This window comes from Lepidochelys olivacea, assembly GCF_965140295.1.
Source record: "Lepidochelys olivacea isolate rLepOli2 genome assembly, chromosome: 1".
Classification (NCBI taxonomy): Eukaryota; Metazoa; Chordata; order Testudines; family Cheloniidae; genus Lepidochelys; species Lepidochelys olivacea.
In genome coordinates this window covers 274,291,846-274,316,278 of record NC_140411.1, presented here as the reverse complement: position 1 = coordinate 274,316,278, position 24,433 = coordinate 274,291,846, and the positions used below count along the sequence as shown (strand labels likewise).

General features: G+C 46.1%; 2 protein-coding genes across 2 annotated transcripts in view; both read right to left on the bottom strand.

Moving 5' to 3' along the window:
* Positions 1–861: 861 nt before the first annotated feature.
* Positions 862–5,621, bottom strand: DUSP6 (dual specificity phosphatase 6). Its single transcript, XM_084616719.1, has 3 exons — positions 4,809–5,621; positions 3,740–4,174; positions 862–2,239 (listed from the first exon to the last, which is right to left on the bottom strand). Exons 1-3 carry the CDS (start codon positions 5,209–5,211, stop codon positions 1,932–1,934), a joined length of 1,146 nt encoding a protein of 381 aa, XP_084472845.1. The 5' UTR covers positions 5,212–5,621; the 3' UTR covers positions 862–1,931.
* Positions 5,622–10,882: 5,261 nt separating this feature from the next.
* The window catches only part of POC1B (POC1 centriolar protein B), a 168,736-nt gene continuing 155,185 nt past the window's right edge, over positions 10,883–24,433 (bottom strand). Inside the window, exon 15 of the transcript XR_014712062.1 lies at positions 10,883–11,609. The gene's annotated coding sequence lies outside the window, so the exon portion shown is untranslated. The remainder of the gene's footprint in view (positions 11,610–24,433) is intronic.

Genomic DNA, 24,433 nt, shown 5'->3' with positions numbered 1-24,433 from the left:
TTTTTTTTTTTTTCTTCTGTGTTGTGTTTGTTTTTCATTTCACACACTTGCCGTTCCTAAAGTTACAGGAAACACCTTTTGGTTGCCAGGAATTCTAAAGCAACCCAGTCTGCAGCGTATGCTGGAGAATCAGCCAGTCCTGACTTGACAACATGCAGACTTATACATTTCACCCTATTACCATCCTTGCTATTTAAATGAACTAGAACAAACAGGAAGTTACAGTCTGAAGCCTTACCCTGGCTAAAATCTAACCTGTTCCTTCTGCACAGACAGAATTGTTTCAGTGCAGCTAAAGAAGAAACTGGGTGTCCCAGGCATTGTTAACTATATCTAGAACCTGCACTGTTCCAGCACAGGTCAGCAGTGACTGACAGTCATTTACTCTCTGTGGACTGCCTAAGGGTCTCAGTGACATGAGTTGGTAGTTCCAAACCCATTATTAGTGGATAAGTAACCACGCCACAGAAAACACAGATCTTTTGGCATGCTCAGCAGAAAGGCAAAAATTATTCAATCAGCATAGAAACCAACTATTCCGCCCATCCCTAGAAGTAGCCCTGCCATAACAGGGTAGCAGTACATTGATAGGGCAGTGTGCGGGAAGTCTGAGTTGTTTCTATGTATGCTCTGTCTTTTCTGTGATTAAGCAGAGGCTATAGAAATCCATCCTCCCTGCCAGGCTAAGATGATAGGGCTATCTGTGCAGTAACTATTAATTTAGATTACGGTGGGCCAAAGCAGGGATTAGGACTCTATTGTGCAAGGGCTGTACAAACATGTTGTTAAGAGACATGCCCTCCTTAAAAATATTCCAATGTATATGCAATTCATCACTAGGAGAGAAATAAACCACTCAGATTCTCAATAGCCAAAAATAGTAATTTATTAATAATTTAAAAATGTACATTCTTATAATAAATTCCAGCTTAAACCTTTTACACCATGAATTAGGCTCTCCCTCATTGGCAATCATATGCAAGTTCACCTTGCGTATGCACAAGTACACATGCTCACATGTACTTCCAGTTCTATAAAAAAAAAAAAAAGACAAAATATTGCATTTGAGGTGAAGCTCCCTGAAGAGTTTGTACAGAAATAAAGCACTGTTTAGCGTATCTGAAATGTTTGTGAAGACAAATCTCTTCCAAGACGATCTATTTACAAAGGTTTTTTAAAAAAAGTGAGAAACAGCAGTACAAGGGGGAGAGGGGGGACTTACAAGGAAAATAAAAATAAAAAAGGAAGAGACTCCACTGATTCCCAGAATGTGAATAGCAAATTTCTGACCATAGCCATTGTCTCTCAAGTTTGCCTCAGCTCAATTGAACAATAAAACCAAGCATGCTGCAAATGTATTCTTTGCAAGGGGGCAGGGGGACAGAAAAATAATTCATGAAGAGCACAAAAATGTAGCAGTCCTTTGGGTTGATTTCTTTTCTATAGGCGAAAGTTACAAAATAAAAACATTGCCCATGGATTTAAGATTAAATATTTACACTGATCAAATAGCACACTACAGAACTGGCAGCAAACAAGTACTCCAAATACACAGCGCTGAAACCTCTCTCTTTGGCTCCTCTAAATGAAAAAAGAACCAGTCTTCACTGAAGACAACAATCTATGTTACAGATCCCAAAGCAAAGAAGGAAGGAGGAAATTCCCAGTCTCTAGAGAACACGTGCTCAGAATGCCCAATCTCCCCCTACTGTTGGAGGTCCTCAGTTCCAAGCCCCTGGCCAGGCGGTGTGCTGCCTGCCTTGGGGCTGTTCCTTCTGGGAGACCTCGGCAAGTTCCCTTGTAACCTTTTCCAGCGTGCACTGGTAGGGGACACGAGAGAGCAAAGCTCCATCTCCTTCCTGCTGCCAGAGGGAAACCACTGAGGAATGATCACAGGATTCAGACCTGGTGGGGAGGCCACAGGGGAGCGCTCACGTGGACTGCCGGGAATCCACTTGGAAGACGTTCTGGTTGGAGGGAGTGGTAAAGTAGAGCTGCTGGCCGGGCACGCGATTGTCGCAGGGGCTGCTGAGCCCCAGGGTCCGCTCGAAGTCCAGCAGCTGGCCCATGAAGTTGAAGTTGGGCGAGATGTTGGATTTCTTCAACTTGACAATGTCGTAGGCTTCATTCATGGACAGGTTGAGCTTTTGCATGAGGTATGCGACGGTCACGGTGACCGAGCGGCTGATCCCTGCTAAGCAGTGCACCAGGACTCCGCAGTTCTTCCCCCGAGCTTCATCTGCACACACAGAGACAGGGAACACAAGACAGAAGAGATGCTCATGATCCAGCTGTGACACAGGAGAAATGGGGGAGGCTGATTCAGATCTCACTTATTTACCAGTGTGAATCAAGGTCAACGGAGACCGTTACATGAGTGCAAAACCGAAGTGAGATCAGAATCGGACCCTGAGCTCAGCACTGCATGGAAATCAGAAGGCTGATGCGACTTCACAGGGGCACAGAGGAAACATGCTGTGACCCAGCCCGGACTTTTTATTTTTATTTTCAGAAGATGCTATTTGCACTGAATGCTGGCCCAAAGAAAACCCGTCTCCCTGTGCACATTTCCCCCAGCATGTGAAAACTAGAAACCTCGCCGTGTGCCACTGAATGCTTTTCACAGACCAGCAGGCTGCAAAGATCTATTAAATTATTCTCCAACTCTTGTGCTGCTAACAATGGAGGTATTCAGGCATTTGAAAAGAATGAGGGAAGTCACAGGGGACAGCCCATTAGGAGGAACAGGATGTCAACGTTGCTGGAAAATGGGTTCCTTTGTAAAAGGAAATGCATTACAATGCCTGGAGATTAGTTTCTTCGCGGCTTCCAGCCCACATTTCTTCTTGCTGGGCTCAGATTACCTACATACTTCACTAGCACCGGTATCTCTCCACCGGATCACAACACAACACACAATATGCCCATCCATAACCCTCTCTTCCCCGACTCAAATAAGAAAAGCAATCAACTCAGAGGAGATCAGAAATCCCCATGGTGGTTCAGCGAGAAAAGCAATATCAATCTGAATCAGTAACATGAAAGAGTTTTGAGGTGTGTGTACTATCTACCTAGAGTGATGTGTGTGAAGTGACTTTATCTTGCACCCTGGATTTTAGGCAGAACTCCTCACAATTTACATTTGGGAAACTGATGAACAAAATTATTTAAAGGAGTTCTAGTTTAAGCGCTAAATCTGAAAGGAATACAATTATTTAGAGGAGATTTACCTTAAAAGACACTATACCTCTGGAAGGGATACCATTATTTACAGGCTATATAGCTAAGTATACCACTATAAATCTGAAATTACTTTTAATTGCAATTCTCTCTTGGAAACAAAAAAAAATTTTAAAACATCACCTCTGTTTTTAAGACTAAGAACTAGATAAACAATAATAAAACTACTCATAATAAATTCACTAGTGCGGACTCTCTCTATTCCCCAAATTTAGCACACTGGGATACATCGTTATGGGATGATCCCATATCAGCTCGACATACAAATAAACATATTTGCAACCTGTGAATACAGTTGCTAATTCAAAAGGACTTGTCGCCTAAATCTAGAAAAACAAATTCTATCCGCCCTTTTAATTTCAATCAGTTTTGAAAGCCGAACATCGCGCCTCGGCTACGTGAGACATGCGGCTGACAAATACGAAAGATTAAGGGTTTAAACTCGGCAAATGATAAACATCTGGTGGTCCTTTAGCGGTCATAATTCATTAGGGCTCACCTATGAAAGAGATGGCCTCGGGAAAGAACTGAGACAAGTTTTGACTCCAGTGGTCGGAGATGGGGATCTGCTTGTATTTAAACTCTCCGGCATTCTCAAAGAGATTAGGCAGATTGGGGGTCACATTCAAGATGTATTTAATGCCAAACTCTTCTAAAACGTCCAGATTGGTGGAGTCCTTAGCGCAGCCCAAGTAGAGGTAGGGTAAAATCTTGACCGGTAAGGAAGGCTGGTTGTTGGACAGAGGACTGCCATCTGAGTCAGTGGCACTATTGGGATCTCGGTCCGTGTCAGATTCGATGTCGGAAGAGGAATCGGAGCTGATTCGCAGGCCCCCTAACCCCAGGACTGGCACAGGAGAGCTGCTGCTGCATGAACTGTCTAGGTTAGTTTCACAGTGCAGGGCGAATTCGGTCTGGAACTTGCTGAAGCCACCTGGGGAGGAAAGCACAGCACACATGCAATCTGAGATGCGGCGGCGAGTTGCTAGAGACCCTCTGCCGAGACAGACTCTGTATCCCCCCGAAGCCACACACGGAGAGAGGGGCACAAATGAAGGCACGTGAGGCGGCGAGGTTTGGGGAAACCGCGCTGGTGCCAGCGGGGGACAGGAATCCAGTGCACAGCAGGGCTCAATGCATTTCCCTCCTGCTGGGGCTCGCCACACAAATGGATAGCAGCGCATTCCTTCGGCCACAACCCTTCCTTTCCGCACGGACCGCCAACGGGTTAGCACCGTCCGCTCTGCCCCGGGCCCCGCTAGCTCCCCACCCTGGTGCCTTCCTTACCCCCCTCCCCCCCCCGTTTGTGGCTTGCAGGGATTTGCACCCAGGTGGGCAGGCGCGAGGCAGCGTGTCCCCACATGGCTCCTGCACGCTTCGGATTCAACGCCATGGAGGGTCATAAGCCCACAGAAGCTCGAGGCATGTGCGCGGCCCGGCTACAGCTGAAATGCCGCAGGCGACAGACAAAGAACAAAACCCACCCAGCGCCAGGTCCTAGTGGGGCGCCCCCCCCCCCGAGCCGCGGAACTGGGGCCGGTCCCAGGCGGGTCGGTGTAACCCCTCACCTTCCAGGTAAAACGCTTTGCAGCCTTCATCTTTCAGCCGCTTGAGCAGCAAGCCCAGCACCGACTCCCCGCCCGTGTTCTCGTTCCACTCGCTGCTGTTCTCGTCGTACAGCACCACGGTGTCGGTCCCGCAGCGCCGGGCAAACGTCTCCCGGTCCTGGTCGCTGGCGGAGAAGAGGGCGCGCAGGGGCAGGTTGCCCTTCTGCAGCCGCCTCAGCATGATGCCGGGCAGGGCCACGCTGATGGCCGACTCGATGTGGGACGACTCGTACAACTCCTGCGAGCGACAGTCCATGAGCAGCAGCCGGCCGTTGCCCAGCTCCAGCTGCTCGTTCAGCCAAGCCACCGTTTTGCTGACAGCCATCTCGGACACGAAGGGAACGGGCCTGAACGTATCTAGCATGAGGAAAGGCTGGGGGCGAGCGGCGTGCGGCTTATAAACTGCCCGCTCGCTGAGGCATAAGGCTGAAAACCTAAACTGAACTCCGGCCCCCCAGGAAAATGACTCACCCCCTCCACACACCCCCCTCGGGCTGCCTCCCCTGCACGGACAGCGATCGATGTGCGGGGAGGGTACCAACGCTCTGACTCCCCAATGCGGTTGGTTGCCGCACGCCCGGACTGCCTCGCTTTTTCTCAATGAGTCCCTGAATGAACCTGTCTAATCGCCGGCCCAGTCCAGCCGCTCGGGCTCTTGCTCCTCCCTGAGTGAATGAAATCCAATTAACGGGCCACTGACTTGCCCTCCTTTCGCTGAGCACAAAAATACTGCACCGGCCCCAGCTCTTGTGTGATCCCTCTCCCTCTGCCCCCCTTGTGTGCGCCTCGTCAGCCCCGACTCCCCCCCCCCCCCCACTCGCCCCCCTGCTTCTCACAACGTGATATCCCCTCCTCCTCCGCTCCGTCCCCTTGATGTGATCAATGTCCCTTTGAATCAGCCCCGCACGCCCCCAGCGCCAGGCAGCTCCTCAATGGATACAAACACGGAACGTCTCAATGGATACATTCTCTCGCCCAGCCAATGAGGGCGCGCGGAAGGGGCTGTTGCCGTGGAGACGGACCGGCTAGAACAGGTTGTGTTGATGAATTGTTAATGAGTTTGTCATTCACAAAAACGGAAAGGAATTTCCGCTCCGGATAAGCTGAGTGCAAACAAGCAGCAACAGCAGCTCAGCGGGAGGAAGGAGAAAGAGGCGGTGGAGGAGTGGGGGCAGGTGAGGGGGGAGACGCAGCCACCAGGGCCGTGCTGCTGAGGCTCATGTTTCCTTCTGGTAAAGTTCACACATAGCAGCAGAGCGATTACACAACAAATGGTGCAATTGTATGAGGAACAAGAGGGACCTTCTCCCTCTCCGAATTGTCTCCTCAAAAGCCTGATCTTGGTAGGAACGGGTTTGGCCGCTGTATCTCCCACAACTCCTCTGGGTTGATTTTAGCCTGGCTTTTAATTACAACTTTTTTTTTTTTAAAGCCCTCTTTCCGGCCGGCGGGGCAAGTGTTGTATTTGTCCTTGATTGCTCTTTGCAGTGGTGAAGCGTACCGCTCTAATCTAATCATTTCCTACGCAAACCGGGCTCTCGCTAGACTGGGAAACAGAGCTCGAACGCCGCTATCACTTTAAGAATAAACATACGGTCGCTTGCAAAGGGTTTTACATTGTTTGTGCGGATGACCTCAAACAGGCTCCCGAGACAAAGCAGCCTGCTATAAGAAAATTCGGGTTTTGTTCTCCCCTCCAGGCAAGCAACGCTAATTGTCCAGGTGCCCGTTTTAAATAGGGCTAGGCGTGGGCCAGAGTTAATGTGTGTTTTAGAAAGTCATGTGGCATTTGCCTTGGTGTCCGCTTGTAGGTTTATTGTCCATTGTTCTGAAAGCCTGACATCAAAGAGTCCTCTATAGCAGAGGGATCCTTTCCTCGTTACTCATTTCTGTAGTACAAAGCCCCCGCGGGCCTGAGGACGCCTGGCCAGAGGGGATAGCCCGGCTCCTAGGCCCATGACATAGTTCCCGTGCCAAGCTGTAGCTGTTCCACTGACAAAAAAAAAAAAAAAAAAAAAAGGAGGCGAAATGCATTACAGAAGCAAAGGCCTCCCACCGTGTCTGTGTTTAAAAGGGGGGGGGGGGGGGGGAGAGCCGATCGGCAGCCGCAGCGAGCCCCATGCAGCCATTGGCTTCGGGAGCTGAAATCGTGACAGAGCGGAGCCCACTCAGCTCTGCCGCTCATCACCCCCCACGGGGGACCGCCACCGCCTCTGCGCTGGGAGCCGCTGCACAAGCGACCTTCCCTAGCGCAGCAGCCAGCGGGGCTCCGGCCTGGAGACAAAAGGGAGCGTGCGGAGCTCCGAGCCGGCCGCGGCATTCCCTGGCAGGGGCCCTTCCTGCGTGCACAGGGGCTGAGCGCCCTGGGCAGGAGCGGGCCCTGCTGGAGGAGAGCTGCCACTGAGCGCGGCTCGGCCGAGCTGGGGGTGGGGAGGACAATGTAGCGGCGCAGACAGCGCCACCTTCAGCGCTGGGCTCTCCGCTCCTCGCAGTTCAGCAGGTCCCGCTCCGCAGGTCTGGCACAGAGGAAGGGCCCAGGTGGTGTAAAACCCCCCAGGTAGGGCCGTGGCTTTGACAGTGAGCTGCTTGGCGTTTTGAAAAGCACAATTCACAAGCCTGACCTGACCTCTGATCCTGTTGCTAGCAGCTGGCTCGGTGCAAAACCGGTTCTAAAAGGCTCACCTCATTTAGCTTACCACTGCTGGGCCGGAGCCACATTTATATCCGAGACATCAGGAGGCTCCACAGACAGCCAGGGCTATGCAATAATTAGATTGTCCATTCCCTGGGGCGTCCTGGAGCAGTGCCTCTCAACCTTCCAGACTACTGTACTCCTTTCATAAGTCTGATTTGTCTTGCCGTACCCTCAAGTTTCACTTAAAAACTATTTGCTTACAAAAGTAAACATAAAAATACAATAGTTTCACCACACTATTACTGAAAAATTGCATCCTTTCTAATTTCTACCATATAATTATAAATAAATCAATTGGAATATAAATATTGTACTTACATTTCAGTGTCTAGTATGTAGAGCAGTATAAACAAGTCTGTATGGAATTGTAGTTTGTACTGACTTTGCTAGTGTTTTTTATGTAGCCTGTTGTAAAAAAGTAGGCAAATTTCGAGGTGAGTTGATGTGCCCCCTGGAAGACCTCTGCAAACTCCCAGGGTACACTTACTCCTCGTTGAGAACCACTGTCCTAGACACTCCCGTTACATGAATATTCCCATGTATTCTGCTCAAAAACCTACATTAGGAAGAACATTAAAACTGCAATGTTAAGTCACTAAAAATTCATGAACTGCCAAAATGAAGGTTATACATAGTATAACAGTATAATTAATGATGGCAAAGGTCCCATAGGTGACATTGAGCCAACAGCACACAAGGGAGTGATGTGGCCAGCATCACATCCAACCACCTTTGATTGTCCTGACCTGGTGGATCAGAGACCTATTTTGCAGCGGGGTGAACTGGAGTTGGCCTTTCAGCAGGAGATCAAGTGGAGACTCCAACTCAGGGTTGTAGTCAAGTGCCTTAACCATTCAGTCACATACACACTATTTTCATAGTATCCTGCTTCACTACCTATTTTGGAGGCTTAAAAGTGGGGTTTCAGTAATTCCTAGACTTTGTGCTGTCTCTCAGCACTGTTCAGCCTGAATAACAAAGGGCTCACTATTTTAACTGTGGTCCTACATTAGTCACATATGTGCAGCACAGCTCTTTCTTTTACAATGTTATTATAAAGTGTTATCATTGTTAAACTTTGCACACACAAACTACAATTTAATGCCCATTATGTGGGCAAATCAAAACAGATTTTTACAGGAACAGTGAACTTTGTTCTCCCCACCACATTTCAACTTTCCGCTGTCGCCCACTTCAGTGCTACAGAATTTTTTAAAACTCCTAGGTTTTTTTCCATAAGGGGGAAAAAGGGTTTTCCCCTATTTCCCACATTCTCAAACATCTTTGGACTGTTTTTGTTCAAATTTTACAAAAACGTGCTCTCAATTTGGACACAAGGCCAGGAAAATTTCAGCTCTCAAGGTGAAAATTATTTAAAGGATAAGCAACTGAAAACAGGGTACCAGAATGGAAACTCCTAGGTAACCTTAACTGTAGTTACCCCTAGAACTCCAGCTGTATTAGTAGATTTACCTTGCAACAGCTTTGAATAGTTCTGGATACCTATTTTTTAAATAATCAGCTATATTTTCTGTTTTAACCTCCTTCCCAACAAGAGCTGCAGTCTGAAGAATGTGAGGGCTTATCTTTATTAGAAAAATTAGGTCATGTTAGACTAGGAACTGAAGGAGTCATGTTAACATGATGTAAAACATGATTTAAAAGTCAATATAGAGCAGAACAAGTTGGTTTTAGCATTGTGACAAACCATGGCCAGTTTCTTCTTCTTTTGTATGGGGAACTTGAAAAATAACATTAAAGGTCAACCTTCAAGTTTGTCATCTACTCTATGGCTTGTGGGGGCATGGAATGAATGAATCAAGGCCACCCTCTGGAGGATCTTAGTGGGCAGCTGTTCACTTGATGTTCCATGGTTTGAGTGTCTTCTTCACATCCACATATCAGGCTGTCTTTGTGTAGTAGATAATTACAATACCAGTTTGAGGTTTTGATACAGTTCACTGTGATCCATATCGCATGGTGAAGCCAGATGGTTGGTCTGTAGGATCTGTAACCAGATGTTGATTCTTGACCATTCTGTTTTCCCACAGCCTCCACCACTTTTCTATTGGTGACAGTCCTGAGGTTTTGAGAGTTTTGGCATCTAGCTAGAAAAGGTTCTTGGCTTTTAGGTAGCACCTTTTAGGGGTGGAAGGGGAGGGGAGGAGAGGGGTGAGGTCTATGAGATCTTCATAGATGAGCAAGTCTGGGTTAATTTCTTCATGGCTGTATTCTCGTATAGTGCTGATTGTCTTCAAAAGGATGATGGAAAGGTATGTGTGAGTTCAGGGAGCCAGACTGCTATGCTGACTTCAACACTCCTGTGACAATTCTGATAGCAGTGTTCAACTGCACTACTATGAGAATTTTGTAGATGCACTACCTGCCTATATTAGTGCACAGTGTTCAGCTGCTGAGAAAACAAGGGCCAAAGTAGCTGTCCACAAGGTGTAAAGAGCTGATCCTCATTAGTTTCTGGCTTATATTATTCCTAGCCTTTATCTTGGCAGTGTTCTCTGTCAGATCTTGGCAGTATGTGAAGCTATGATCCAGAATCACTCAGAGATATTTCAAATGGCTAGCTGATATGACATTAAACCCAGCTTGTCCGTGTCTACACTGACTGCTAAGTTATGTTTAACATCACATTAGTTAACATGATTCTTCAAGATTATGTTCTAACACAACCATATTTTCCAGTGAAGACAAGCCTTGGGAGAAACACCAGAATATTTCATAGTTATGGAAAAAATAAATATTTCTTAATACTGGGCCTGATTCTGCTCTTAGTTACACCATTGTGAACAACAATTAACTCCTCTGAAGTCAATGCAGTTTCAATTGTGTAAACCCCATGTAAGTGATAAAAGAATGAAGACGCTTGTTTTGAATATTAATTTGTTACTTTATAGTCTTATGATAAATATATCTTTACCTTTCTGATAAAGTTTCCTGGGAACATTTTTTGGAAGAAAAAAATATTCAGATCATCATCATTTTCAGTGCCATTTTAATGGCAGCGATTTAAATTAAAATCTTAGTCATTCAATAGTTTAACTGAACGTTATGCAGCCCTATCAACCCTAATGAAGTACTTGCCTGATACTAATGAAATAATACTACTACTTAAGACGTAGAGATTCTCCTTGTCATAGCCACTAACTTCAAAATGCTTAACAAAGGTGAAGAAGCATTATTATTGCCAGATATGATTGAAATTTTACAAACAAACAATGAGACCCAAACCAAAGAAGATGGTGAAAAGTAATATGAAGTACCTTCATTCTAAGAAGTGGGTATGTATTTTCTAAGTAAAGTTGGGCCCACAGATTTTGCATGTCACAATGCCATGATATTGTGTTGCCAAGTGTCATGGTTCCTCACACTCCAGTTCGGAGGGAGGCCACTCTGCCTCACTATTGGCAGTTCGCAAGTAACAGTCTTATCCGGGAAAGTTCCAACCTCGTGGGTGGGGTGAATCACAACAGTCTTTGGCCCACGGTCGCCTGGCTGGGACAGACAGTAATTAACAGCCTATAATTAGCAATCTATCAGGGAGCTCTGGCCCTCTGGGCAGGGCAGAGCCACAAACAGTCTTTAACCACAGCCCCCTGGCTGAGGCAAAGAGCTATAAACAATCTGTAGAGGAATTCTGGCCCTCTGGGCAGGGCAGAGTACAAGCAACACACGGGCCTTCTGCCTAGGGATGCATAGGCCACTACCCCGGGGTGGGGTTGGCAGCAGGTAGGTAGGGGAGCCCAGGCCCACCCTACTCCACCAGGTCCCAGCCCAGGGCCCTAACAGTGGCAGATGGGTCCACCACTGGGTCAGTGGGGATCCTCCTGAAACACAGACTCACCCTCAGGCATCAGAACTGGACTAGAGTCTGGTCCCTTTGGGCTACTTCCTACCAGAGTCAGGGTGTAGTGCCCCATGGTCCAGAGATCCTCCATCTCCTCAGGGTACTCAGCTCCATCAGGTCTTAGGGGTCCTCATCTGTCTCCCCTGATGGCAAGTTGTCAGTCCACTCTGGGGCTGGGCCAGGTTCTTGCAGAGTCATCTGCTCCCTAGAAGAGACATCCACGAAGAGACTCTCCCATGGCCCAGCAGCAACTGAGCTCCAGGGCTATCCTTTTCTACTTCCTGTCCTCTCTGGTACTTCCAGTGAGGGGTCCGAGGTGGATTTGGCTCTGTCCACCCACGCGAGTGTAGTGGTCCCTCACACTCCAGTTCCAAGGGAGGCCACTCCACCTCACTACACCAAGTCATCACATGGTGAGGTTTGCACCGGTGAGACAGGGAGCCGAGCCTTGCGTCCCTGGAACGTGGGTGTTTTGAGAAAACTGAAGACACCATGGAAAGCCAGTTTGGCCTGGCACAGAGGGCACCAGGAGCAGAGGTCCCTGAATGAAGCAACCCCCCCCCCCCCCACACACACACACACACAAGGAGCCTGGGACTTAAAACCCTCCTGAGAGCTGGAACAATTTGGAGATCACAGCGGACCCACATGACCTGTGCACACAGGACAGAACTCCCGTCCACCCTTCCCCGTCTTCTTCTTATGTTACACCCAGGCCTGGCCAGCTTCAGGTAGTGCATGTGTGAGTATGAAAGTGGGTTAGGGCTTGGGACACTACTGCTTTCTTTCTTCCTCTGAGTGACGTGGGAAGCACCCATCACTCTCCGCTGTTATTTTATTATTTTATCAATAAAGCTTTAAAATTTAGACTCTTGGTGTGTTACGTCATCTCCTCCCTTAACAATTGTGTGGCCTCAGACTGATCACCTGATGCTTCAGGCAGATTGGTAACAGAAATCTGTCACAAGAGTTGTGATGCAAGTTGAAAATGCTGTGCCATGTGAGACTTAAGCAAGTGGATAGCCAGCAGCAGCTTTTTGGTAGGCGACCAGAACCTCTCCCCAGCACACCCTAAACCTGACTAATCATGCTCAGAGAATTAAAACAAATTGGCAAAATGCAGTTCAGGGTGGTTTGTGGGGAAGGGGATACAGGCAGTAAAGGGTCATGTTATACCTGTCAACTGCTGGCTGCACACTGGGTCAGACTTAGCCCAGTGTGCAGCCCCATGTGATGGCTGTCTGCACAGACCAACAACTGAGTCTCAGCTGGAAGCCGCTCTTTGCATACCCTATTTGTTACATAACCTTCTTGAAGGAAAGTGGTAAGAACTGCCATGCCTGTTAGCCATCCCACACTCATCCAGGTCTAACATTTACAGTCAGTCACAGACATACCTGGGCTTCGGATCCTGCAAAGATTAGAGCTGTGCCCACCCCTAACCCCTGATTTGGAGTGAAATTCTCCCTTGCACTGGGGCCCAGCATAAGTCATATGCATCATATTTTGATTGCTTGAGTTCCGCAGACCTTATGCATATTCTGTGCTTAGGGGTGAATTTCACACTCCAGTCCAGAGGACCCCTGTAAAATCCTTCGAACATTTAAGTGGCACTTAAGGCCTGAGCTTTTCAAAAATCATTTAGGGGTAAGGTGACCAGATGTCCCGATTTTATAGGGACGGTCCCGATTTTGGGGTCTTTTTCTTATATAGGCTCCTATTACCCCCCATCCCCATCCCGATTTTTCACACTTACTGTCTGGTCACCCTATTTAGGGGATTTAGATGCATGATTCTTGTTCATTTCAATGTAAGTTGTGTGTCTAAATTCCTTAGGCAGCACTGAAAGTCTCAACCTAGATTTTAAGTGGATAAAGGAATTAAGAGAATAAAAGTGAAAAATATGTTTCAGACATAGGAGCATAGGATGTGCCCGAGAAAGCTAGACAATTTGTCTATGAAGCCCAGTATTTTGTGAGTACCAACTCAAATTGGTTAGTATAGGGTACTTAAAGCAGAATGAAAATGCTCCATAAAGCATTTTACTTGAGTTACGTACACCAATAACAATTTAGGGAAATGACACATAACTGATTATCTAATGTCCAATTATGTAGCACATCTTAAATAATAATTCCTGAAGTCAGAGAAATAACACATCAAATTAGTCCATTTAGGAAATCCTTTTTACTCGAGTGCTTTCCTTGAAACTGGGAATTGCTTTATGACCTATGTACTTTTTTAATTGTGCCACATAATAATGGAATGTAGTTAGCAACGACTTAGGAGTGGTGCTTTAAACATACTTGCCGGGTACAGTTGCCATCATAAGAGCGGGAAAAAAAAGTAATTGTAATCACAAATCACAAATTGCATCCGATGAAGTGAGCTGTAGCTCACGAAAGCTTATGCTCAAATAAATTTGTTAGTCTCTAAGGTGCCACAAGTCCTCCTTTTCTTTTTGCGGATATAGACTAACAGGGCTGCTACTCTGAAACCTGTAATTGTAATCAGTACACACATCTGAAACTGCCTGGAGGGAAGGGCAAAGACCAGGAGTTTGGGAAGTGAGACATGGGGGAGGGGACGAGAGCTTTGTGCATAAAGTAAAGGACAGCACAGCACGTAGGCATTTAGGAGACTGGATCCTCTATTCTCCCTTGCAAAGAACAGGATTACACAAAGTGGGTTATATTTTATAATATCACAAGCAGCCAATAAACATACTAAATAGCAGGAAGTTTATTGGCAGCAAGTCACAAACAATTCACGGTGTCTCGTCTCTCCGTGAGTGGAATTCACCCTGTGTAGAAGGGTAGTATGAGATTTACGCTCAAATGTGGTTCAAGTGATATGCTGGCACTCTGCACAGTGGTGAATTTTCACCTATTGTGCATGGGCGGTGGGTAAAACTCCCCTTGTGGGAGGTGAGCTCCTTGTCCTGCTTCTTTGGCCCACAGCCCCGCCCACACTCCACCCCTGCTCTGTCCCAGGCCCCGCCTGCACCCACCGCTGACTCACCACTCACCTCTTCACCCCTGCCCCGAGATCCCCCCTCCGCTCACCTCTCCCACCTGCCTGCTGCTCGCCTCCTCACCACCCCATGCCAGACCCTTTCCCCACCAACCATGATTTGAGGACTTCAATAAGCTCAGACATAGGTGAGAGGTTTATTGCAGGAGTGGGTGGGTGAGATTCTGTGGCCTGCATTGTCCAGGAGGTCTGACTAGACGATCATAATGGTCCCTTCTGACCTTCATATCTATGTATCTATGAGACCCCCACAACCACCTGCTGTGCAGCTGGCTCACCGCTCGCCTCCTCACCCTGCTGCTGCCCCCCTCCCCCAGTGCTACCCTCTCCCCTTTTCACCTTAAAGCACTAATAACATTCCCCAAGGGAACTGAACCGGCAACAGGTATCGCTCAATTGCCAGATAGATTCTCCTCTGTGTGGCAGGGAGTTCGGTGTATGCTGTATAGAGAGAGACAAAAAACCAGGCTACCTGCACCAACCTGAAGCCTAATCTCTCTTTTTGAAAAGTGCTTGTCATTGACAGCCTGCCTTAAGGCAGCAGTTTAATCACCTTTCTTACACAGCATTCCCTGCTAGATTCGTTTACTTAAACTGGGTTTGAATAAAACAGCTATATCAAGAAATAAACTCACTGGCTATGTCAGCTCCTCCTTGAGCCAGGTTAGCAGTTACTACTTCTGGGTACACAGAATAACTGAAGGGTTGTCCTTTGGAAACTGTTTTTAACCCCAATAACACACATTTTCCTACAATGTGAATAGAAAAGGAGTACTTGTGGCACCTTAGAGACTAACCAATTTATTTGAGCATGAGCTTTCGTGAGCTATAGCTCACTTCATCGGATGCATACCGTGGAAACTGCAACAGACTTTATATACACACAGAGATCATGAAACAATACCTCCTCCCACCCCACTGTCCTGCTGGTAATAGCTTATCTAAAGGTTTCAGAGTAGCAGCCGTGTTAGTCTGTATTTGCAAAAAGAAAAGGAGGACTTGTGGCACCTTAGAGACTAACCAATTTATTAGAGCATAAGCTTTCGTGAGCTACAGCTCACTTCCTCAGATGCATATCGTGGAAACTGCAGCAGGCTTTATATATACACAGAGAATATGAAACAATACCTATTCCCACCCCACTGTCCTGCTGGTAATAGCTTATCTAAAGTGATTTCCAGCACAAATCCAGGTTTTCTCACCCTCCACCCCCCCACACAAATTCACTCTCCTGCTGGTGATAGCCCATCCAAAGTGACAACTCTTTACACAATGTGCATGACAATCAAGCTGGGCTATTTCCTGCATAAATCCAGGTTCTCACATCCCCCCACCCCCATACACACAGAAACTCACTCTCCTGCTGGTAATAGCTCATCCAAACTGACCACTCTTCAAGTTAAAATCCAAGTTAAACCAGAACATCTGGGGGGGGGGTAGGAAAAAACAAGAGGAAACAGGCTACCTTGCATAATGACTTAGCCACTCCAAGTCTCTATTTAAGCCTAAATTAATAGTATCCAATTTGCAAATGAATTCCAATTCAGCAGTTTCTCGCTGGAGTCTGGATTTGAAGTTTTTTTGTTTTAAGATAGCGACCTTCATGTCTGTGATCGCGTGACCAGAGAGATTGAAGTGTTCTCCGACTGGTTTATGAATGTTACAATTCTTGACATCTGATTTGTGTCCATTTATTCTTTTACGTAGAGACTGTCCAGTTTGACCAATGTACATGGCAGAGGGGCATTGCTGGCACATGATGGCATATATCACATTGGTGGATGTGCAGGTGAACGAGCCTCTGATAGTGTGGCTGATGTTATTAGGCCCTGTGATGGTGTCCCCTGAATAGATATGTGGGCACAGTTGGCAACGGGCTTTGTAGGTCGGAATATGAACAAGAGGCTGCTCGGCAGCTCTCCAACACGAGTTTCTACAAGCCATTACCCTCTGATCCCACTGAGAGTTACCAAAAGCAACTACAGCATTTGCTCAAGAAACTTCCTGAAAAAGCACAAGATCAAATCCGCACAGACACACCCCTGGAACCCCGACCTGGGATATTCTATCTACTACCCAAGATCCATAAACCTGGAAATCCTGGGCGCCCCATCATCTCAGGCATTGGCACCCTGACAGCAGGATTGTCTGGCTATGTAGACTCCCTCCTCAGGCCCTACGCTACCAGCACTCCCAGCTACCTTCGAGACACCACTGACTTCCTGAGGAAACTACAATCCATCGGTGATCTTCCTGATAACACCATCCTGGCCACTATGGATGTAGAAGCCCTCTACACCAACATTCCACACAAAGATGGACTACAAGCCGTCAAGAACACTATCCCCGATAATGTCACGGCTAACCTGGTGGCTGAACTTTGTGACTTTGTCCTTACCCATAACTATTTCACATTTGGGGACAATGTATACCTTCAGATCAGCAGCACTGCTATGGGTACCCGCATGGCCCCACAGTATGCCAACATTTTTATGGCTGATTTAGAACAACGCTTCCTCAGCTCTCGTCCCCTAAAGCCCCTACTCTACTTGCGCTATATTGATGACATCTTCATCATCTGGACCCATGGAAAAGAAGCCCTTGAGGAATTCCACCATGATTTCAACAATTTCCATCCCACCACCAACCTCAGCCTGGTCCAGTCCACACAAGAGATCCACTTCCTGGACACTACAGTGCTAATAAACAATGGTCACATAAACACCACCCTATACCGGAAACCTACTGACCGCTATTCCTACCTGCATGCCTCCAGCTTTCACCCTGACCACACCACACGATCCATCGTCTACAGCCAAGCTCTGCGATACAACCGCATTTGCTCCAACCCCTCAGACAGAGACAAACACCTACAAGATCTCTGTCAAGCTTTCTTACAACTACAATACCCACCTGCAGAAGTAAAGAAACAGATTGATAGAGCCAGAAGAGTTCCCAGAAGTTACCTACTACAGGACAGGCCTAACAAAGAAAATAACAGAACGCCACTAGCCGTCACCTTCAGCCCCCAACTAAAACCCCTCCAACGCATTATTAAGGATCTACAACCTATCCTAAAGGATGACCCAACACTCTCACAAATCTTGGGAGACAGGCCAGTCCTTGCCTACAGACAGCCCCGCAACCTGAAGCAAATACTCACCAACAACCACATACCACACAACAGAACCACTAACCCAGGAACTTATCCTTGCAACAAAGCCCGTTGCCAACTGTGCCCACATATCTATTCAGGGGACACCATCACAGGGCCTAATAACATCAGCCACACTATCAGAGGCTCGTTCACCTGCACATCCACCAATGTGATATATGCCATCATGTGCCAGCAATGCCCCTCTGCCATGTACATTGGTCAAACTGGACAGTCTCTACGTAAAAGAATAAATGGACACAAATCAGATGTCAAGAATTGTAACATTCATAAACCAGTCGGAGAACACTTCAATCTCTCTGGTCACGGGATCACAGACATGAAGGTCGCTATCTTAAAACAAAAAAACTTCAAATCCAGACTCCAGCGAGAAACTGCTGAATTGGAATTCATTTGCAAATTGGATACTATTAATTTAGGCTTAAATAGAGACTTGGAGTGGCTAAGTCATTATGCAAGGTAGCCTGTTTCCTCTTGTTTTTTCCTACCCCCCCCCCAGATGTTCTGGTTTAACTTGGATTTTAACTTGAAGAGTGGTCAGTTTGGATGAGCTATTACCAGCAGGAGAGTGAGTTTCTGTGTGTATGGGGGTGGGGGGATGTGAGAACCTGGATTTATGCAGGAAATAGCCCAGCTTGATTGTCATGCACATTGTGTAAAGAGTTGTCACTTTGGATGGGCTATCACCAGCAGGAGAGTGAATTTGTGTGGGGGGGTGGAGGGTGAGAAAACCTGGATTTGTGCTGGAAATCACTTTAGATAAGCTATTACCAGCAGGACAGTGGGGTGGGAATAGGTATTGTTTCATATTCTCTGTGTATATATAAAGCCTGCTGCAGTTTCCACGATATGCATCTGAGGAAGTGAGCTGTAGCTCACGAAAGCTTATGCTCTAATAAATTGGTTAGTCTCTAAGGTGCCACAAGTCCTCCTTTTCTTTTAGCTTATCTAAAGTGATCATCAAGTTGGGCCATTTCCAGCACAAATCCAGGTTTTCTCACCCTCCACCCCCCCACACACAAACTCACTCTCCTGCCGGTAATAGCCCATCCAAAGTGACAACTCTCTACACAATGTGCATGATAATCAAGGTGGGCCATGTCCAGCACAAATCCAGGCTTTCTCACCCCTCCCTGCCCTTTTTTTCCGGGGGATACACACAGTGAGGTGTGTGGTGTGTGTGTGTGTGTCCCAGAAAAAAAAAAGAGGGGGGGTAAGAAAGCCTGGATTTCTGCTGGATATGGCCCACCTTGATTACCATGCACATTGTAGGGAGAGTGGTCACTTTGGATGAGCTATTACCAGCAGGAGAGTGAGTTTGTGTGTGTATGGGGGTGGGGGGGTGAGAAAACCTGGATTTGTGCTGGAAATGGCCCACCTTGATTATCATGCACATTGTAGGGAGAGTGGTCACTTTGGATGAGCTATTACCAGCAGGAGAGTGAGTTTGTGTGTGGGGGGATGGAGGGTGAGAAAACCTGGATTTGTGCTGGAAATGGCCCAACTTGATGATCACTTTAGATAAGCTATTACCAGCAGGACAGTGGGGTGGGAGGAGGTATTGTTTCATGTTCTCTGTGTGTATATAAAGTCTGCTGCAGTTTCCACGGTATGCATCCGATGAAGTGAGCTGTAGCTCACGAAAGCTCATGCTCAAATAAATTGGTTAGTCTCTAAGGTGCCACAAGTACTCCTTTTCTTTTTGCGAATACAGACTAACAGGGCTGTTACTCTGAAACCTGTTACAATGTGAATGTGGCTGAATGTGGCCGAAGGCTTCCTGGGTGTTGGCAAATGCCTTTTAAATGGCTTCATTACCACTTCAATAAGAAAAGGAGTACGTGTGTCACCTTAGAGACTAACCAATTTATTTGAGCATAAGCTTTCGTGAGCTACAGCTCACTTCATCGGATGCTGTAGCTCACGAAAGCTCATGCTCAAATAAATTGGTTAGTCTCTAAGGTGGCACAGTACTCCTTTTCTTTTTGCGAATGCAGACTAACACAGCTGTTACTCTGAAACCTACCACTTCAATGGCTCTTTAACAGTTTCAGTGATTTCTGCTACAAGGTCTCTGGAAGGCTTTTTTCCTGTGTAAAGTAACTTCAGGGATCCCCTCTGCTCACCTCCTCATTCTCCACACTCCCCTTCCTCCCCCCGCCCACCTGCCACTGACTCCCCGCTGGCATTCTCTCTCTCTCTCTCTCTCTCACTCACACACACACACACACACACGAGAGAGACTCCACTGGCAGCTGTGGGGACCTCCAAGGGGGATAGAGGGAATGGGGTGGAGGAGAGGAGAGAAGGAAGACTTACCCTAGGCAGCAGCAGCAAGCTAAACTGAACCCCTGCCACCCCAGCAAGCTGTGGGAGCCTTGGTGAAGGGTCAGAGCAGGGAGGGGAAGAGGCGGGAGGTGAGGGCACCATGGCCCAGGTGTCAGGCAGCAGGGAGGGCTGTGCTAGGGGAGGCAATGCTTTCCCTTGCCGATTATACCCACTGCCCATGACACTGTGCATAGGATTTTCACAAGCAACCTGTTAAGCATTCATGGGAGACAGCACTGAGTAACAGGTTTCAGAGTGGTAGCTGTGTTAGTCTGTATCAGCAAAAATAATGAGGAGCCCTTGTGGCACCTTGGAGACTAACAAATTTATTTGGGCATACGCTTTCGTGGATTTGAACCCATTTCATCAGACCCACAGACAGAGCCAGAGGGTACAGAGAAGTCACCTACTACAAGACAGGCCCAACAAAGAAAGTAACAGAACGCCACTAGCTATCACCAACAGCCCCCAACTAAAACCCCTCCAATGCATCATCAAGGATCTACAACCTATCCCGAAGGACGATCCCTCACTCTCACAGACCTTGGGAGACAGGCCTGTCCTCGCTTACAGACAGCCCCCCAACCTGAATCAAATACTCACCAGCAACTATATACCACACAACAAAAACACCAACCCAGGAACCAAACCCTGCTACAAACCCCGTTGCCAACTCTGTCCACATATCTATTCAAGAGACACCATCATAGGACCTAACCACATCAGCCACACCATCAAGGGCATGTTCACCTGCACATCTACCAATGTGATATATGTCATCATGTGCCAGCAATGCCCCTCTGCCATGTACATTGGCCAAACCAGACAGTCTCTACACAAAAGAATAAATGGACACAAATCTGACACCAGGAATCATAACATTCAAAAACCAGTAGGGGAACACTTTCATCTCTCTGGTCACTCAATAACATACCTAAAAGTGGCAATTCTTCAACAAAAAGACTTCAAAAACAGACTCCAACGTAAAGCTGCAGAACTGGAATTAATTTGCAAACTGGATACCATCAGATTAGGCCTGCATAGAGACTGGGAGTGGTTGGGTCATTACAAAACTTAAATTTAATTTCCCCCCTTGTCAAGTGTCTGTAATGGGCCACTCTCTTACCACTTCAAAAGTTATTTTTTCTCCCTTCGTATCCTGCTGTTAATTGATTTATCTTGTTAGACTGACCTTACACTTGGTAAATCAACCCCCATCCTTTCATGTATTTATACCTGCTCCTGTATTTTCACTCCATGCATCTGATGAAGTGGGTTCTAACCCATGAAAGCTTATGCCCAAATAAATGTGTTAGTCTCTAAGGTGCCACAAGGACTCCTCGTTATTTTAGCTCTGAGTAAATCCATCACACATCAGGAGGACTATAGACCTTGAAGGCAGGATCCAAACTGAACAAATATTAAAACTCACTTAAATTATTTTCTTATAATTACATACCTTACTTAATTTAGAAGACTGGGATTGAAGCTCTTTAATACCAAGGTAAATGAACTGTGTTTTCTTGTTTTATAGACTACAGTGAAGAAATAAAAATCAAGATATTCATGATTGTATAAGTGGTTCAATTACCTTGATTTTGAAAAAAATAGCAACAGCCAATAAAGCATCTGTTTATTCATGATGTAGGCATATTGTGCCTTTCATTCAGGACACTGGACTCCACAGTGCATTGTCCAAAGTAACTGCCTCATTTACCTTTTACAAGATTTCATGCTCATCTGAGATATTTCAAGCTGTACCCAGGCCCTCTCAGAGGTCCAGAGAGGCCCAGACCACTTCCAGCTTTTGAGGCCCCTAGCCATAATAAAAATAAAAAATGACAACACATGGTCTAATCTTCTGCCATCGGAACCCATGTATTTTGATTAATATTTGTGAACATTTTTAACTCTTTAATATGACAAAATCTATATCAGTTAACAAAAAAAATATGTCTTTTATTAAATCACATCTATTATTTGCTTAAATTTGCAGCTTTAAGCTGAGAGAGTGTCTCACATTTTGGTCCAATAGGGATGCGCATAAAAACAAGTTGTGAAACTTATCAAATGCCAAATAATTAACAAGTGTCTAAATTTGAGGCCCCCTTTGAGCTTGAGGCCCAGGCCAAATGGCCCTCCTGGCCCCCCACTCTGATTGGCCCTGGCTGTACCTCGAAAGGCTCTGAAGATATGACAGAGCAAAATAAGGGCTAACCTGATGGTACAGTGAGAACATCATTGAAGCATCGTGACTTCAGTAGAGCTAAGCCACTTGACACCAACTGCAGATCTGACTCAGTGTGAGGGCATCAGGGTTACTAATGCTACATGGCAAGTAACCTAACAAGCTTAGATTTCCTTTTCCCTAGCAGTAGTGAGAAAATGTCGAACACAATTCTCTGTTCTCTGTGTTAAAGATTTGTTTTATTCTGGGTTTCCAGGATCCCTCTGTCCCAAACCTCTCTAGATAGTTGCTCTGCCTCCTGAGGATGAGGTCTTTGGAGGACTGAAGGTTTGTTCTACAGCATGAAAAGAGTAAACAAGCACCAAGTTTTCACAGCACAGGTTAACCCATGAGTTCAAAGGACAAAGAAAGAAAAGAAAATGAATGTAAACCAAAAGGGATGGTTCTCATGCTGGGACTGGTCTATTTAAGAAAACAAATGTGCTCCAGCTCTTATATCATAGCCCCAAATAAGAAGCAATTAGGAATCTAATCCAGGCATGAACAACCCAATTTTCACACTACATTTTTCTGTTGGAGTTGGATTGTGCACTGCAGACCTGATGAAGATCAGCATGTACTTCAGGTCCAGAATATCGCAGCGCTAGGGATTTGGGTAGGCATATACATCTGCATCCGAAAGTCTTGAAGAATTTCCCTTTTGCTCACAGCTGAAATCTGTAAATAATCCTAAATAAGGGCCCAATTTGCCAAAGTGCTTAATGCCAGTGCATAACTTTAAGGATGTGAATGGCATCATTGGCTTCAGTGGGACAACTCATGTGCTTAAAGTTACATTTTTGTGACTTGGGGACTAAGATTCTGTTTTAATTTGCTGCATTTCCAAAAAAGCAGAGGTAGGAGAGACAGAACACATACATAAAGAAAACTGCCAGACTTCAGTTGTTCAAAGAATCCCTCATGCTCCTGGTGTCCTAGAAATCATCTTAATTCCCTCCCTTTATCTGGAAGCTTCAAGCATTAGCTTGTCGGGGTGGGGTGGGGGGAATAGTAAAGGGAGAATCCAGTGTGAACAGAACAGGGCAAAGAGGGTAAAATACACTTGAACCCCCTAAAAGTTGAGTGACTTTTTAAAAATGCGTTGGACATTTTTCTGAGTTCTGCCCACTCCTAGGAAGTTATACAGAAATTGTATCTTTCTGGGATAAGAGCCTTTTAAAAAATGCACATATGCATAATGTTATACATACATAATCCCTACTATAACTTTGATCCAGAGTTTATGGGATTTGCTGTTGGTGGAACTGGAAGGGTAATTTCCTGAAATGTTGAGACGAGAATTAATGTTTATTGGTTTAAACAGGTGTTTGCCAATGTTAGTTTTTATGAGAAGGAGCGTGACAACTGTCCTGCACAACCCTCCAGTCACCGTTAGGGATTTTTCAATGTGATGTTACCATGATAACAATGCCATTCATTGTCTCAACTCTTGTTATTTATTCAGTGGATTGGTGCCAGAGGCATATCATAAAAATAAATTACATCAGGTATTCTTTTCCCTAAGTAATGTGTTAGTCCTAGCCTAATGGCAATAAAGTATAACCCTCTCACACATTTACCCATTCTTTCTATATTCACATGCATATACAGGTGCATAACCTTTCCAATGGCTCCTTGAACGCTCCCTGCTCCCTCTGTCACACCATTGTACAGGTGGCACCTTGCAGTGTTAACTCTTTTCCTTTATTAATTGTTATAAGATGCTTTTTTATGACTGGGGTTCAGTTTTACAAATCCTGCAGTCGTGCCACTCAGTGCAGTGATATCATCAGATCTTAGCAGCGAAGTAGAGCTGGACTAGATCAGAACTCTGAGGCGAAACTTCAAACTGCACATGTGCTACAAGAAGTGATGTTGGTGAGTCAGGAGATGGCTAACACTCTTCCCTCTTTGTCTGCACCAAATGAAGACCTCAGCATAGCAGCCAGGGCTGCTGTGCAGCGGGAAGTGCTGTCTTTCAGTAAGACATTTCATGATGACCACTTGTGGTTATTCAGCAGCCCAGAGCATGTGTCACTTCTTGTAAGGGTGTTAACCTGGCTGTCTTAGCCAGGTTCTAGCTAGCTTTAATTACATTCTTCCTACCTACATTTCCATGCAATTTGAATCTTATTGGCATATCAGTTTGTCTTTTTGGGGAGGTCTTTGGGTTCTCTCATGAGGAAAGGTTCTATATAAATATAAAATAATGTGCTGAAATTGTCAAATGGACCAAATATTGTATTATATGCACATCCTCTGAAAT